This window comes from Muntiacus reevesi, chromosome 2 (assembly GCF_963930625.1).
Source record: "Muntiacus reevesi chromosome 2, mMunRee1.1, whole genome shotgun sequence".
Lineage (NCBI taxonomy): Eukaryota > Metazoa > Chordata > Mammalia > Artiodactyla > Cervidae > Muntiacus > Muntiacus reevesi.
The window spans coordinates 212,101,309-212,115,834 of NC_089250.1; the positions used below are offsets into that span (position 1 = coordinate 212,101,309).

At 51.7% G+C, this 14,526-nt stretch overlaps 1 protein-coding gene across 2 annotated transcripts in view; it reads right to left on the reverse strand.

Moving 5' to 3' along the window:
* HIP1 (huntingtin interacting protein 1) overlaps window positions 1-13,787 on the reverse strand; it is a 135,011-nt gene extending 121,224 nt beyond the window's left edge. For both annotated transcript variants that reach the window (XM_065924845.1, XM_065924844.1), the window contains exon 1: window positions 13,603-13,787. In XM_065924845.1, the coding sequence (XP_065780917.1) occupies window positions 13,603-13,722 (120 nt within the window). In that variant the 5' untranslated portion in view covers window positions 13,723-13,787. The remainder of the gene's footprint in view (window positions 1-13,602) is intronic.
* Window positions 13,788-14,526: the final 739 nt, after the last annotated feature.

Sequence of the window (14,526 nt, forward strand, 5' to 3'; positions counted from 1 at the left end):
TAAAAAATTATCACAAACTGAGCAGCTAAAAACCACACCCGTTTATCATCTCACAGTTCTGTAGGTCAGAAGGCCAGTAAGATCCCACTGGGCTAAAAATCAAGGTGTCAGCAGGGCTACACTCCTTACTGGGAGCTCTGGGGAAATTTCGCTTTGAAGGTTATTCCGGTAGTTCGTAGGATCCAATTCCTTGCTGTTTCCCTTGGGCCCTTGCACATGGGCCCCTCCCACTCAGAGCCAGCAATGGCAAGTTGAATCCTTCTCCCATTTGGAATTCCTCTGGCTTTCCCTTCTGCCATGTCTCCCTTCCACTTGGCAGTCAGAGAATGTTCTCTGCTTTTAAGGGCATGTGATTGGACTGGCCCACTTGGACACTCCAGGCTCCTCTCTCTCTCTCTTTTTTTTGGGGGGGCCATGCCACGCAGTATGTTGGATCTTAATTCCCTGACTAGGAATCGAACCCATGCCCCTTGCATTAGAAAAAGGGAGTCTTGACCACTGAACAGCTAGGGAAGTCCCTTCTCTCCATATCTGGAGGTCCTTAATTACATCTGCAGGGCCCCTTTTGCCACGTAACAGAAGATATGGCCATGTTGATGGTGGGGGCATTTTCTGTCTGCTACATCACACTTCTGAGATGCAGAAGGAACACCAATCAGCCTGCCAGTAGAATATAAATCAGGAATCCTGGCTCCAGTTCCCATCCAGATGTGTACTGTGACTGCACACAGAACCACCTCTGTCCCTCCCACTGAATTCTCCACTCCTAAAACATGCTCACATTTATCCTACCAGTGTTGCCAAAACTTTGGTTTCAGGTCAACACGACACAGATCAAATGCATTCACTTTGGTGGGGAGCACCTGCCCTGGGCGAGAACTGGGCCCCTTCCCTCTTCTGTTGCAGCAACAATCAAACAAAATCAGGTCCTTAAGATGTATCACTAGTTCACTCAGTAAACATCTCCTGAGGTCCTTCTGGGTGCTGAATCCTGGGCATGGGGTGCAGCGGCCTACAGAGCAGGCTAAGCTATAGGGGAGCTCACAGTTCATTGTGGGACAGACACCCAGATAAACATGTTAACACAGAACAGACAGAAGTGTATACGTGCTAAGTCGCTACAGTTGTGTCTGACTCTTGGTGACCCTAGGGGTTGTAGCCCACCAGGCTCCTCTGTCCAAGAGACTCTCCAGGCAACAATACTGGAGTGGGTTGCCATGCCCTCCTCCAAGGGATCTTCCCGACCCAGGGATTGAACTCGCGTCTCTGATGTCTCCTGCATTGGCAGGTGGGTATTTACCACTAGTGCCAGCTGGGAAGCCTGACACAGAAATACCATTCACTAAATCTGTGTTGAGAAGGGAGGGGGACTTTCCACAGGAGTGGCCACGAAGGTGGGACTTACCGGATGGAAAGAGTCTGGCAGGTGGATAAAGTGGGAGAGGCATTCTGGGCAGAAGAGAAGGCTGCCACCTGGAAAAACCCAGGAGTGGAGAAGCTGCGGGTCGTGCGGTGAGAGCTCTATGGCGCTTGGTGGGCTGGCTACAGGGAGTGTGGGGGGCGGTGGCTGGGCATTAAGGTTGGCAAAGCCTGGCTCTGTGCCATGCCAACGAGCTTGGGTTTCAGCTTAGAGTTGCGCATGACAAACAGAGGTTTTTAAAATCTGGAGTGATATAAACACTTTTGAACCTCTTAAAACCAAACTCTGGCAGCTAAGGCAAGGGCAGAACTTATGAGGGTCAAGACTGGAGGGCAGGAGGGCCAGGTGGGCCATGCAGTAAATAGCTAAGTCTTGAGATGAAGGTCTGAACTCAGGCAGAGAAGGTAGTGGAGAAGTCGGGGTGATGTGAGATGCAATCAAGGAGACAAGAACAGTAGGACTCGATGACTAGCTGCAGGGGTCCGGGCAGAAGAGAAGGGTCTCTTAGAATGAGTGGGACAATTCCAGGTGGAACGGCCTGGGACGGTTCGTAAATTGAGATTCTCTTAAACTGAGAACGAAGAAGAATGAGCAGGTCTGTGGCGAGAGGTGGAGTCCAGGTTTAGATGGGTTGGGTTTTCCTTCCCTTCCTTCCTTCTTTCTTTTTTCATTGCTTGTGTTGGATTTTTCTTAGCAGTAACAAGGCCTCGGCTGCACAGGGAGGTCCCATCCTGGAATAAGGGTCTCGCGGGAAGCAGGAGATGGCAAGTCACTTCCAAGCATGAGTCAGGGAGATGACAATCAATAGGAAGTCCCCAAGGACCACCCACAGTTACATCAAAGGGACGAGGTTTCCAGGGTCCCTCTGGGCAGCTCCCATTATGCTCACGTGATCCCAGATTCAGGGACTGTAAATCAGGGTTCACAGTTCAGAACTGGGACCAAAAATGGCAGATGCTCACTCAGTCCTTCACCAAAAAGATTTTACCCTTCATTCCACAAACCTGTATCAAGAGTTTCTCAGGGCCCGACGCTGCGCCAGAAACTTGAGCAGACAAAGAAAAGACACTCGACGTACATTTTTTTTGAAACTTCCCAGATGGCTCAAGTGATAAAGAAATCCTCCTGCCAATGCAGGAGACCCAAAAGACGTGGGTTCGATCCCTGGGTCAGGAAGACACCCTGGAGTAGGAACGGCAACCCATTCCAGTATTCCTGTCTGGAGAATCCCAGGGACAGAGGAGCCTGGTGGGCTCTAGTCCACGGGGTTGCAAAGAACTGGATATGACTGAGCAACTTGAGCCCGCATATGCCAACCCTGGAGAGGCAGAGCCCTGGGCTCACCTGTGACTCCAAGGGAAGCTGATCTTGCTCAGAGAGGAAACCACAGCCTGTGTATCTTTCTGATGGATTATGGGAAATGAGAGGGAAGAATATAGCATCAGTTAAGCCAGATCCAAGGAACACCAGAGAGGGTATATGCATCCAGGCCAGTACAGGAGAGGGGACACTTGACAGCCTAGGAAGACACACTAACACACAGAGCAACTGTCACCAGGGCTAGCCCCAGGGACCACGCAGCCAGAGACCTCAAAAGAACCACTGCTAGAAAGTCAGCACTTCTGCCATGTTCCTAGGTGACAATCCCTAAGCTCCCACATTCTCACAGAGGCTCATCACGCCTCATTATTGTTGTTCAGTCGCCCAGTCGTGTCCGACTCTTTGCAACCCTGTGGACCACGCACGCCAGACCTCTCTGCCCCTCATCATCTCCGGAAGTTTGTCCAAGTTCATGTCCATTGCACTGGTGATGCCCTCCAGCCATCTCATCCTCTGACGCCCTCCTCTCTTCCTCTTCTCCTTCATCATGTCTGGCTTGATCTAAATCTTTGGAGCAAGAGCCAAGTCTGAGGTTCCGTGCCTACCATATTGGTCTCTGGTTTATTCAAATGTGCTTTCTTTTGAGCTTAGAGACACGCTTTCTCCTTTCATTCTCTCCTTTGAGAACTTCTCTCTAACATAGTTCATATTTAACAGACATCCTGAGCTGGGGCTGGTGTAAAGCCTTCTGCTAGACATTGGGGCAACTCACTGAAAGATGAGTGAGGAACGAGGAACCCGTCTGCCACTGAGGAAGGGAGATACAAGACATACGTCAACGGGAGCCGAGGGCACCGAGCTAAGCGTGGCCTAATGACAGGTGTCACCCGCCCCGCTCCGTGTTACAGCAGCGCTCGGAGTGTGCAGCTTGTAGACGCATGATTCATAAATCAAACACTTCCCAGCTCCAGGGCAGCGTCAGAGGCACTCTCACGGGGGAGGCTGTGTTTGAGAGAGACCTCAAAGGGTGGGTGGATATCTAAATGGCAGGTTCTTACTTAGCCTCCACAAGACAGTCTCCTACTCCCTGGAAAGAGGCTTTTTATAATCTTTTGTATTCTGAAATATATAAATAGAGAGAACTGCATGAAGCGAAAAAGTACAGCTTAATGAATTATCATAAACCACCATCCAGGCCAACACACAGATGGATGGCAGGGCCACAGAAGCGCCCCTGTTCTGAACACCCTCCCCCTCACTCACCTCTCCTGCACTCAGAGGAGACCTTTATCTGAGCTCTTAGAATAAGCAGTCCCTTTTTTCTCTACAGCCTTATCATCTATGCAAGCACCCCTAAATCCCAGTTTTGCTTTGCCTGTTTTTTGAACTTAAATGGAACCCTTCAGAGTTGTCCTTTGGGAGTCTGTCTCTCCCGCCACCCCCAACACTATGTTTGTAAGAGTCACGCTGACTTAACTCTGGTGGTCCAGTGGCTAAGACTTCATCTTCCAATGCAGGGGGTGCAGGTTTGATCCCTGGTTGGGGAGATAAGATCGCACATGCCTCATAGCCAAAAAAACAAAACATAAAGCAAAAGCAATATTGTCACAAATTCAATAAAGACTTCAAAAAAAGGTCCACATCAAAAAAAAAAAAAGAGTCCCCCACACTGTTGAGGGTAACTATAGTTTGTTCCCTTTCACTGCTGTATAGTATCCCCATGAGAGACAAGATCACAATTTACTTATCCATCTACTACTGACAAGCTCTTGGGTTGTTTCTAGTTTGGGGTTACTACACAACATGATTATGAGTAAATATTCTCCTATAAATACCTTTTGGTGCATGGGCATACATTTCTGCTGGGTGTATTGCTTGGTGTGGACTTCGTGGGTTATTGAGTGTGCTAATGTTTAATCTTTAATGCTGTTGTTGTTGCTCAGTCACTAAGTGGTGTCCAACTTTTTTGCAGGCTCCCCTGTCCTTCACTATCTCCCAGAGTTTGCTCAGATTCATGTCCATGACTCAGTGATGCTGTCCAACCATCTCATCCCCTGCCACCCTCTTTCACCTTCAATTTTTCCCAGCATCAGGGTGTTTTCCAATGAGTTGGCTCTTCACATCAGGTGGCCATTGGAGCTTCAGTTTCAGCATCAGTCCTTCCAACGAATATTCAGGTTTGATTTCCTTTAGGATGGACGGGTTGGATCTCCTTGCAGTGCAAGGGACTCTCAAGAGTCTTCTCCAGCACCACAGTTCAAAAGAATCAGTAGTTCAGTGCTCAGCCTTCTTTATGGTCCTCTGCTCACATTCATACATGACTACTGGAAAAACCATTGCTTTGACTAGAGAGACAACCAGGCTATTTTGAAATGCAGCTACACCAGTGTCCAGCCCCATCATCAGTGCATGAGCGCTTTCATTGCTCCACATGCTTGCCAACACTTGGCACTGTGAATTTTTTTCCTGTTTTTATTTCTTTCATCCTGATGGGCATGTAGCAATATCTCACTGTAATTTTAATTTTTACCTCCATGCTTACTAACAAAGTTGTACACCTTTCTATATGTTTATTGGCCATTTAATTATCCTCTTTTGTGAAGTTCCTCCTGCTTGTTTCTCTATTGGGTTGTCCTTGTTCTGGTTTTCCTTTTTTTTTTAAACATATTCTGGATACAGGCTTTTCTGATAGTTGTTGTGCTCAGTCATGTCCGACCCTTTGTGACTCTCTGGACTGTAGCTCGCCAGACTCCTTTATCCATGGAATCCTCTAGGCAAGAATACTGGAGTGGGTTGCCATTTCCTACTCTATCTGATAATTGTGCTGTGCTATGCTTAGTCGCTCAATCATGTCTAACTCTTTTGTAGCCCACCAGGCTCCTCCGTCTTTGGGATTTGATGTGTTGCAAAACATCTTCTGGGAGGAATTTCAAAAGTCCAAATAAGTCAACTGAAAAAAAAGCTAGGGAGTTAAAAAAAAAAAAAAAAAATCTCTGTACCTTTTTGAAGTTTCCAGCCCTGGCCAGGCTTCAGCTTCAGGGGTATGGAAAAGAAAGTGTACAATCTGAGATCAGACCCACCAGGTTCCAGCCTCAGCTCCTTGGCCACTTCCTGGGTGTTCCTGGACAAGACACAGAAGCTCTCTGGGCTTCAGTGTCCATGCTTGAGAACTGACCAAAATTACCTACTGCTTGGTTGCTCCGTGGCTGAAAAGAGGTTACTTGTAAACGTAATTTGAAAACTTGACACAGTGATAGTTAAAAGAAGTGACTGGCCACACTGGCTTCCTGAACAGCCCACCAAATCCTGGGCTGTCTCTGAGCACTAATAGTAGAGGTGGAAGTAAAGGGCGGCCTTTCAGATCCAAGAAGATGCGTGCTCTCTCCCCATCGGGCTGTGCCAGACGACACCTTGGGTCCCCAGCCCTCTCCCCGCAGCGTCAGACTTCACTGCCCACAGCTGGGAACAGGGCTCCTCCCTGCCTGCCCAGACAGGAAAACAGGAAGCAGTCACCATCCTGCCAAGAGGTGGGGCTGACAAGTTCCCTTTCCTAGGTGGGCACCTCTCCAGGCCGTCAACCCTTCTGGATGCAGGAGAAGCCCTGGCCGCTGGCCCGTGATGCCGCCATGCCAGCCCTGCACCCCACCCAGGCCCCCCGCACACTTGGTCCCGAGGTAGTGGAATTAGTGGGCCCGCGGATGGGGAGCATAAAATGAGCCTCATCAGTGCCCTGCTAGCGAGCAACTCTTTCAGTGCCCAAGTGGGCCGGGGATCTTCTCTTCTGGATCACACGGACATACCCCATCCCTTCCTAAGGAGCAGCACCATCCTTTCATGAGCCCCACATCACTGGTACCCGAGCCCCATCCCACAAACAGGGGGCATTTGGGAACCCCTTTTAAGGCAGCAGTTGAGAGCTCAGAAGAAACATGTGTCCTGATTTTAATGTGAAAGGCTGCTTACAGGACTTCTAAAAGCTGAAATATATATATTTTTTAAAGCTGAAATATTTGAGACTTGGAAGGACCCTTAGAAATCTTTTCCAGCCTCCTCATTTTGCAACGAGAGATGCAGGGGCAGAGCCAGACTTCCTGTTCCTGCACTCATCCTAACATCCCCAGACTTCCTATTCTTGTATTCATCCTAATGTCCCCAGACTTCCTGTTCTTATACTCATCCTAACATCCCCAGACTTCCTGTTCCCACACTCATCCTAACATCTCTCATGCTCTGCCCCAAACTCTAGCACCTGCACAGAGGCCACTGCCCTCGGCCATGTCCAGGGGCCCAGGACACCAGGTCAGTTTCTCTCCCTTCCTGGTAACCTCGTCTAGCTCAGAAAGATCTGACCTGAAGCAGAATGAAGTCCTAGGAAGTCCAAGACCACGGTTTGGGAATGTTTATCAAGTGTTCTGAACTTGATGGAAATTCAAATCATCACCCTTGAGCCTTAATTCTGTTTGCAGCCTCATCAGGCTCTTTCCTAAGTGAATTCTCCAACCAAGCTCTCAGAAGCTGAGCGATGTACTTCCACAGTACCCTGGGTGCCCAGGCCTGGCACACAGGGCCGGCATCTAGTGAGATATAATCATTAGGGAAACTGAAGGAAACGGAGAGGGAACCTCCAAAATGTGCAAAGCAAAGTGTTCTGCAAGCGGAGGCTTGCCTACAGCCCCAGGCTGCTGTTGATCCTCTGACTGCTGTACATTCACATATTTGGCAAACAGGCCTGGGTGCCTGCCTCATGCAAGGGCCGGCTAAGACTCAGATCCTGCCCTCAAGAGCTTCCAGTCTTAGGACTTCCCTGCTGGCCCAGTAGCTAAGATTTTGCGCTCCCAGTGCAGGGTGCCCGGGTTCAATCTCTGGTTGGGGAACTAAGATCCCGCATGCCACAGCTAAGACCGGGTGCAGACAAATAAATAAATAAACACTGGGAAAAAAATTAAAAAAAAAAAGAACTTCCAGTGTGGAAGGGAAGCCAAGAGGTGGGCATGGATGAACAGGAGAGACACATAGTAGGGAATGGCCCCTGAACCAGATTACAGGAGCTGCCTGGTGGAGGATGCTCTGTAAGTTAAGGCTTGCAGAGGACAGGGACTAGGGACCACATCCTGCAGGGTCTCTGGGCAGCCAGCACAGGTTCTTGGAAAAAGCAAGTTATATGGGCAGTGCTGGGCATTAAGGACAATCCACCGGTCATCAGGCTCTTTGAGGGGGCAAGAAGGATGGGATTACAAAGATGTAGGGAAGAGGAAGTAGGGCGGGGACAGCGAGAAGCCAAGGAGGGAAGGATGGGAGAAACATCATAGAATACAGTGTGGCAGTACAGGCAAGAGGCAGGGAAGGCTCCGGGCGGATCCTGGGAGATGGTGGGAGTCATGGGAGGGGCTCAGGTGTTCACAGGCTGGGGAGGCCCAAGTGGAGTCTGGGGCATGAGTGGTTTATCAGGGGGCAGAAGAAGTCTAATGGGAAGTGGTCACACAGGCCAGGAAGTCGGTGTCATGGGGGTGAGAACAGAAACCATCAGATGGAAGTGAGGGCAGAGGAAGTGGACAGGAGGTAAAAGAGCAGTGGGGTGAGGACAGAGCCTTGGGGTCCCAACTTTCCCCAAGGGGAGGAAAACAAATGAGAGCCAGAGGGGCCCAGGCAGTGCCACGGGGCTGGCAGTCGGAAAAGCCAGGCTCGCGGGCCGATCTTCCTGGCTTTGAGTCCCAGCTCTGTCATTTACTCACTTCAGAGCCTTGAGCTGGTTATTAACCCCTCTCAGCCTCAACTGCCTCATCTATAAAACAGGGTGGGGTTCTGGTGGCTCAGATGGTAAAGAATCTGTCTGCAATGCAGGAGACCCAGGTTTAATTCCCGGGTTGGGAAGATCCCCTGGAGAAGGGAATGGCAACCACTCCAGTATTCTTGCCTGGAGAATTTCATGGACAGATGAGCCTAGCAGGCTATAGTCCATGGGGTCGAAAAAGAGTCAGACGTGACTGAGTGACTAACACTTCACAATCCATAGGCTTGTTGTAATGATTAAAAAGAGAGGTCTGTGCAAGGCCTTTACACTTGCACAGAGGAACTGTGATCAGTGCTGACTTTTCTCATTAGTATCATTGGGAGGAAACCAGAAGAGGATGAAACCACGGAGCCAGAGAAAGCTCTCAGCATCCTTTCTAGTTTTCAGTACTGACTAAGGGAGCAAGCAGAGGACAGGAGGTATACAGAATCTTTTATGTTAGAAGCCATTTCGGTGTAGCCAGGTCTGAGAACCACTGATCCCTCCAGCGCAACCCTAAAATTTTTCAGCTGGTGAATTGAAGGCTGAGCATCTGCTGAAGATCATGTTCAAGATGGCAGATGATGTAAACATGAAGAAGAGGCCATGCCATCTGGTTCTGAAGCCCTGGCTGGTCTATTTGCTTGCTGTGTGACCTTGGAAAAGTCACTTGGCCTCTCTGAGCCTGAGTTAGCAAATAAAATAATAGCTATAAATCACCTAGCAGGTCCCTAGGACCCAGCAAGTCCTTCACAAATATTTGTTTCTGTCTCCTGGCTCTTCTCATTATATGACTTATATAATCATATAAAGTAAAGCATCCTTTACTCTGTCATGGGCTCCATCCAGGAGATTGTGACTAAGGGTTTGTCCCTTCCTCTGTGTTTCCAGAGCCTTGTGCTCTCCTCTGACCCCAGCATTCAGCTGCCACAGAATACAACAGCTCAAACTTCCGTGTCTGGTTGAAATAGAGGCTCTGATGCAGCAGGTCCTGCCCTGCTACCGACTCCAGTGTTGCCAGCGCCGTGGGTCCTCTGCTCCCTTTGGAGGAGGCCCACTGCGGCCGGCCCACCTCCCCGCTGACTCATGAGCTCCTCTGGAGCCAATCTCTTTATCTTACTCATCTCCGCGTCCCCTTCACAGTATGTACTCACTAAGAGGATGTTAAAAAAACAAGCAAACCATGGAGAAAACCATTTTCCAGCTAAGTAAATACAGACAGGACATTTTGTCTGTGAGTGGCAACCTCCTGATTCATTCCAGAATCGCCCTCTTGGCTGACATAAGGACAGTGTGGTGGAGAGGGCCTGAGACCTAGAACCAGGGCCTAGAACCCCGAGTCTTGGGTTTGAATTCTGATCCTTTCACTCACCAACTGGTGGTCCTGGGCAAGTTACCAAGCTCTCATCCATAAAATGAGGGCGATAACACCCAACCACAGTGCAGCCCCAACAATGCCAAAACTTTCTAAACTGTCAAGTGCTCCAGGCTACATATCATTATTACTGTAGCTTTTTTGAGGGCAAGAACCACTTTTTATGTCCCCAGAGCCTGAAGGGTACAGGTGATGGATTGGGTGGGGGGCACACCGGGGGTCTGGTTGAAGCCAGGGGCTGGCAGGGACAGTGATCACGTGAAATATAAGGATGATCCAGGAGAGTTGAGGAGGGAAGGCTTCCTGGAAGAGGTTGACAACCTTGAGAAAACAAGTCTGGTCTGAGGGCACAGGCAGCCAGAGCATAAGCTCGACCTGAAGGAAGGCAGAGAACTCAAGAGTCCGTGGAGGGCCTGGGGCAGGGCCTCCGGGTGAGAGTGCAGAGACAAGGGAACTGGGGGCCGTTAGGATAGAACACCAAGTAATTACAGATGTGCCCTGTGGCCCAGAGCTGAGTTCCCCATCCAGGCCAGGCATCCCGGCCGGGGCCAACCCGTCACTTTGGACCTGAGACTACTGTCACTTCACCACAATACCGGCCCCAGGCACAAGAGGACAGAAGTTAGAGCGAGACACCCTTCCACCCTCAGGAAGCTCACAGCGTGCTGAGGGTCACGTGCTGAGGGTCACAAGAGAACGGGGACAGGACAGGGAGCAGGGGAGAGGCGCAAGGCATTTGGAGGTGGGAGGAGCCGATTCTGCTCTATCCACCTTGGCTGATGAGTCTCATCCACACCCGCCTCCAGACCATACCTTTTCTCCTGGAATGCCCCATCCCTCCTCTCTACCCAGCAAGTGCCGGCTCAGGCTGAAGGATGGGGTTCAGACCTCGGAGGGCTCCCACCCACTTCGCACCCTGACAGCCTGGACTTTAAGTGATCACTCCTGGTAACCACTGCATTTACTAGGAACACTTCTGTCCCTCTACTGAACAGGTCATCACAACCTGCCCCAGTACTTGGCCTTTTTTCTGGTCCCCTCTCCCTCTCAGATTATAGCAATCATCATCACCTTACATTCTGTGCTCCCCAGTTTACAAAATGTCTCCACGTATACTATTTAATTGAGCCTCCCACAATCACCCTGTGAGGTAAGTAGTACCCTTATTTTGCAATAAGGAACCTGAAGCTAAGAAAGGTTGGACAACTTGCCTGGGGCCACACAGCCCCTCCATGTGCCTGTTATCAAACTTCAGCCTCTCCCAGCTCCCATACCAGTGCTCTGTCCAGTACTCAGAGGCCACACAGAGCTGTGGTTAAAGGTTGGGATCACAACATGCTGTGTGACCTTGGGCAAGTCACTTAAATTCTCTGTGCCTCAATTTCCTCCAGGTAAAATGTGGCTGATACTCACCTCAGGTCCTTGTCAATATCACCTCACAGGACTTTACTGAGATTAAAGAAGGTGATATAATGAAGTACTCAGAACAGTGCCAAACACAGAACTAGTGACAATCATCAGTCTACCTTCACTGATTCTCATGCTCTCTTAACTCATTAAATTTTTTTCTAACTCATATTCATATGGCTCAGACAGTAAAGAATCTGCCTGCAATGACAGAGAGGGTTCAGTCCCTGGGTTGGGAAGATCTCCTGGAGAAGGGAATGGCAACCCATTCCAGTATTCTTGCCTGGAGAACTCTATGGACAGAGGAGTCTGGCAGGCTGCAGTTCATGGGGTCGCAAAGATTCAGACAGGACTGAGTGACTAACACACACATACATTGGGTAAGTAGTCATTAAACAATACACATTTTTGCAGGTTGACTAAGGTGAGGTTTCAGGATTATTCTCTTTCCTTTTCTTCACTCTCTTACTCCCCTAATAGTTTCAACAACAGAGAAACTCTTTTCCTGATTCATTCTATCTCACACACACACACACACAAGCCACTAGGTCAAATCTGGCCAATTATCAGTGTCCCACAGAATGTAAAATACTGCCTAACACTGACCTAGACTCTCCTTGTTGAGACGTCCCTGGATAGCTAGAGAAGCTTTCACAAACCTAATTTCCATCACTATAATGGGTCAAACTCTTACGTGTATTTCTCTATTGCTCCAGTTTTTACTGGAGACTCTAGAAGGAATGAATTACCATTTATTTTCCTTGTCTATTACAAGAAAGATTTACACTGTTTCCTGGAGCAAGAAGCCTTATGTGCCCAGGCAGCTAGATGAGGGCATAATGCCCAGAGCAGACAAGTATCTTCCTTCCTTTCTGGGGTCCAATCCACAGAATCAGAGAATAAAGCTTAAACCCAGCCAGACCCTGGGAGAGGGAAGTGGAGAGCCTTCTCTCCCATCCCATGTGGGGTAGGATGATGACCTAGGGAGGGGACACTGCCTACTTTACACCACCCGGACACACCTGCGAAGGGCCAGAGGTGCCTGGAAAAAGAAGAGGAGGAAGTCCCCCGGGTTTTCATAAAAAGCTTCCTTCTTTGCAAGATTCCCTACATAGAACACTCAGTCAGGACCTCACAATCTTTATCTAAAACCCCACTGCCCTTCCCTCACATGGCACTAAGTCTGGAGAGGGGGAGTTGGGAGCAGAACAGAACAGGAGAACCAACTTCTGTCAGCGGAAGCCCCCTGGATCTTCAAAGATTCCACTCTGAGAGCAAGAGTGGGCAAGAGTGAGGAACAAACCTGCCCATACAACTTTGGCAGTGGGATTAAAAGAAGTGCTGTGCCCTTCGAAATGGATTTTGCATACAAACGAGCCCACGAACACTATAAATATGTCAGCTTTATTCAGTCCAATCAATACACCAGGCATTAAAACTCTGAGGTAAAAATGGATTGTGGCTTTTTGTTGATGACAGTGAGGAATTTTGGCCCCTAGCCCTGCTCAGGCTGGACAAATAGGGCAGGCTGCCTATTAGCTGTCAGGCACATTTGGGGGGATGATATCAAAACCCCAATTCAGGGTTCTGGGCACCCCAGGACGACTCGACGTGATCAGCATCGGGACCACTGGTACAAGAGCCTCAATTTCTGTCCTTGGGCCGGCCCCCTCCTCCAGCCCCCGGTCAACTTCCAAACTCGGCCACACGACGCATTTCCTACATTCCTTCCTCCCGGCTCAGACCCCTTCAGTCCGGTCCTCCGAGGCCGACAGCTGGGGGGTGGTGTGGGCCAAGCTAGAGGCACAAGGAAGGCGATGCTAGGGATGGGGGGAATGTCAACGCAGTCCTGAAGTGATCGAGTGGAGAGGACAGGGCGCCCCAGCCTTCACATTCCCGATTCAGCGCCCCACTCTCCGCCGCCACACTTGCGACTCCCAGTGGCCCCCCCAGGGACCTTCCCCAGCCTAGGGGCACCCCTGCCATTCGGCCCCCTTTTCGCGTTCCTTCCCCGCTCACCGCCCCCGTGACCCCTGCCCTGCCCCGTCGGGACCGGCTCCAGTCGGTCGCGCGGCGCGGATCGTGCCAGCTGCACGGAGCTGCCCTGCCCTCTCCCCCAGGCCAGCCGGGATGCCCCCGGGGTCCCCGACCTTCCAGAATCGCCCTGACCACCGCACCAGAAGCCCCCTCTTGCTCCGTCCTTCCCTGGGCCTGCAAGATCCCTACTCCCTTCGAGTCCCCTCCAGGACACTGCGGGATGCCCCAACCATGCACGACCCGGGGTGTCCCCCCCACTGCCCCGATCCTCACCTGAGTCCGCTCAAAGCTCTCCCGCTCCGCCGCCTCCATCCCCGCGCCGACCCCACGCCGGCTCAGCACCTTCGGCAGGGGGTTGGGGACCTGCTTCATCGAGCTGGCCATCCGGTCCATGTCGCCGCGCGGAGCCGAGTCAGGGGCCCTCGGCCGCCCCGGGATCCCCACGGCGCCGCCCGCCCCTCCCTATCCACTGGGATCCGGCGCTAACGGGAAGGCGCCCGCCTTCCATTGGCTGAGAGCGCTGCTACTCTGCCGAGGCCCCGCCCCCGCCCAGAGGCTTCCCCGTCCGCCCCCGCCCTCTCCAGAGCCCCCGCCCCGGCCCTGCCCTGCCCGGCTCTCGGGACCGTCAGGCGCGCCGGGACGGGCCGGGAGGCCTGTCCGTCACCGGTCTCCACCGCCCCTGGCGGGGGCGGGCCTGACCTGCCCTAGCCCGCCCCTTCCCCGACGCCCCGAGCGCGGCTCTCCCAGCCGCTGGCTGCACCCGCGCGTTCCCCGCGAGCCGCACTCTCCCAGTCCCCACGCCTCCACCCCGGGCGCCGCTAGGTCCCGGCTTGGGTGGTGGGCGGGGGTCAAGCTGGCGGCGAGTTGGGCCTCCCGCAGGGAATCCGGGCCCGCTTGGGACTGGCCTGTTAACTCCTTTCGGGCCGGAGACAAGAGAGCGCGCGATGGACCAGCCCGGCGGCCGGATGCGTCCCAGGCTGCGCTGCCCTGAGGCCCGGCCTCCGCAGGTTGGCTCAGCGGGTGGCAGACCTGGCCGCCGTGGGTGGCAGCTCCCACCCAGCTCCCACCGCTTTCTCCCTCGTCCTGCCCCTGCCCCGAATCCCTGCCCATCCCTTTTGTAATGTCCGCAGACCAGGGAGCGCTGGGCTAGGTCAGTGGAAACTTCTCGACACCTTTCCAAACCTCTCACCGTCTGGA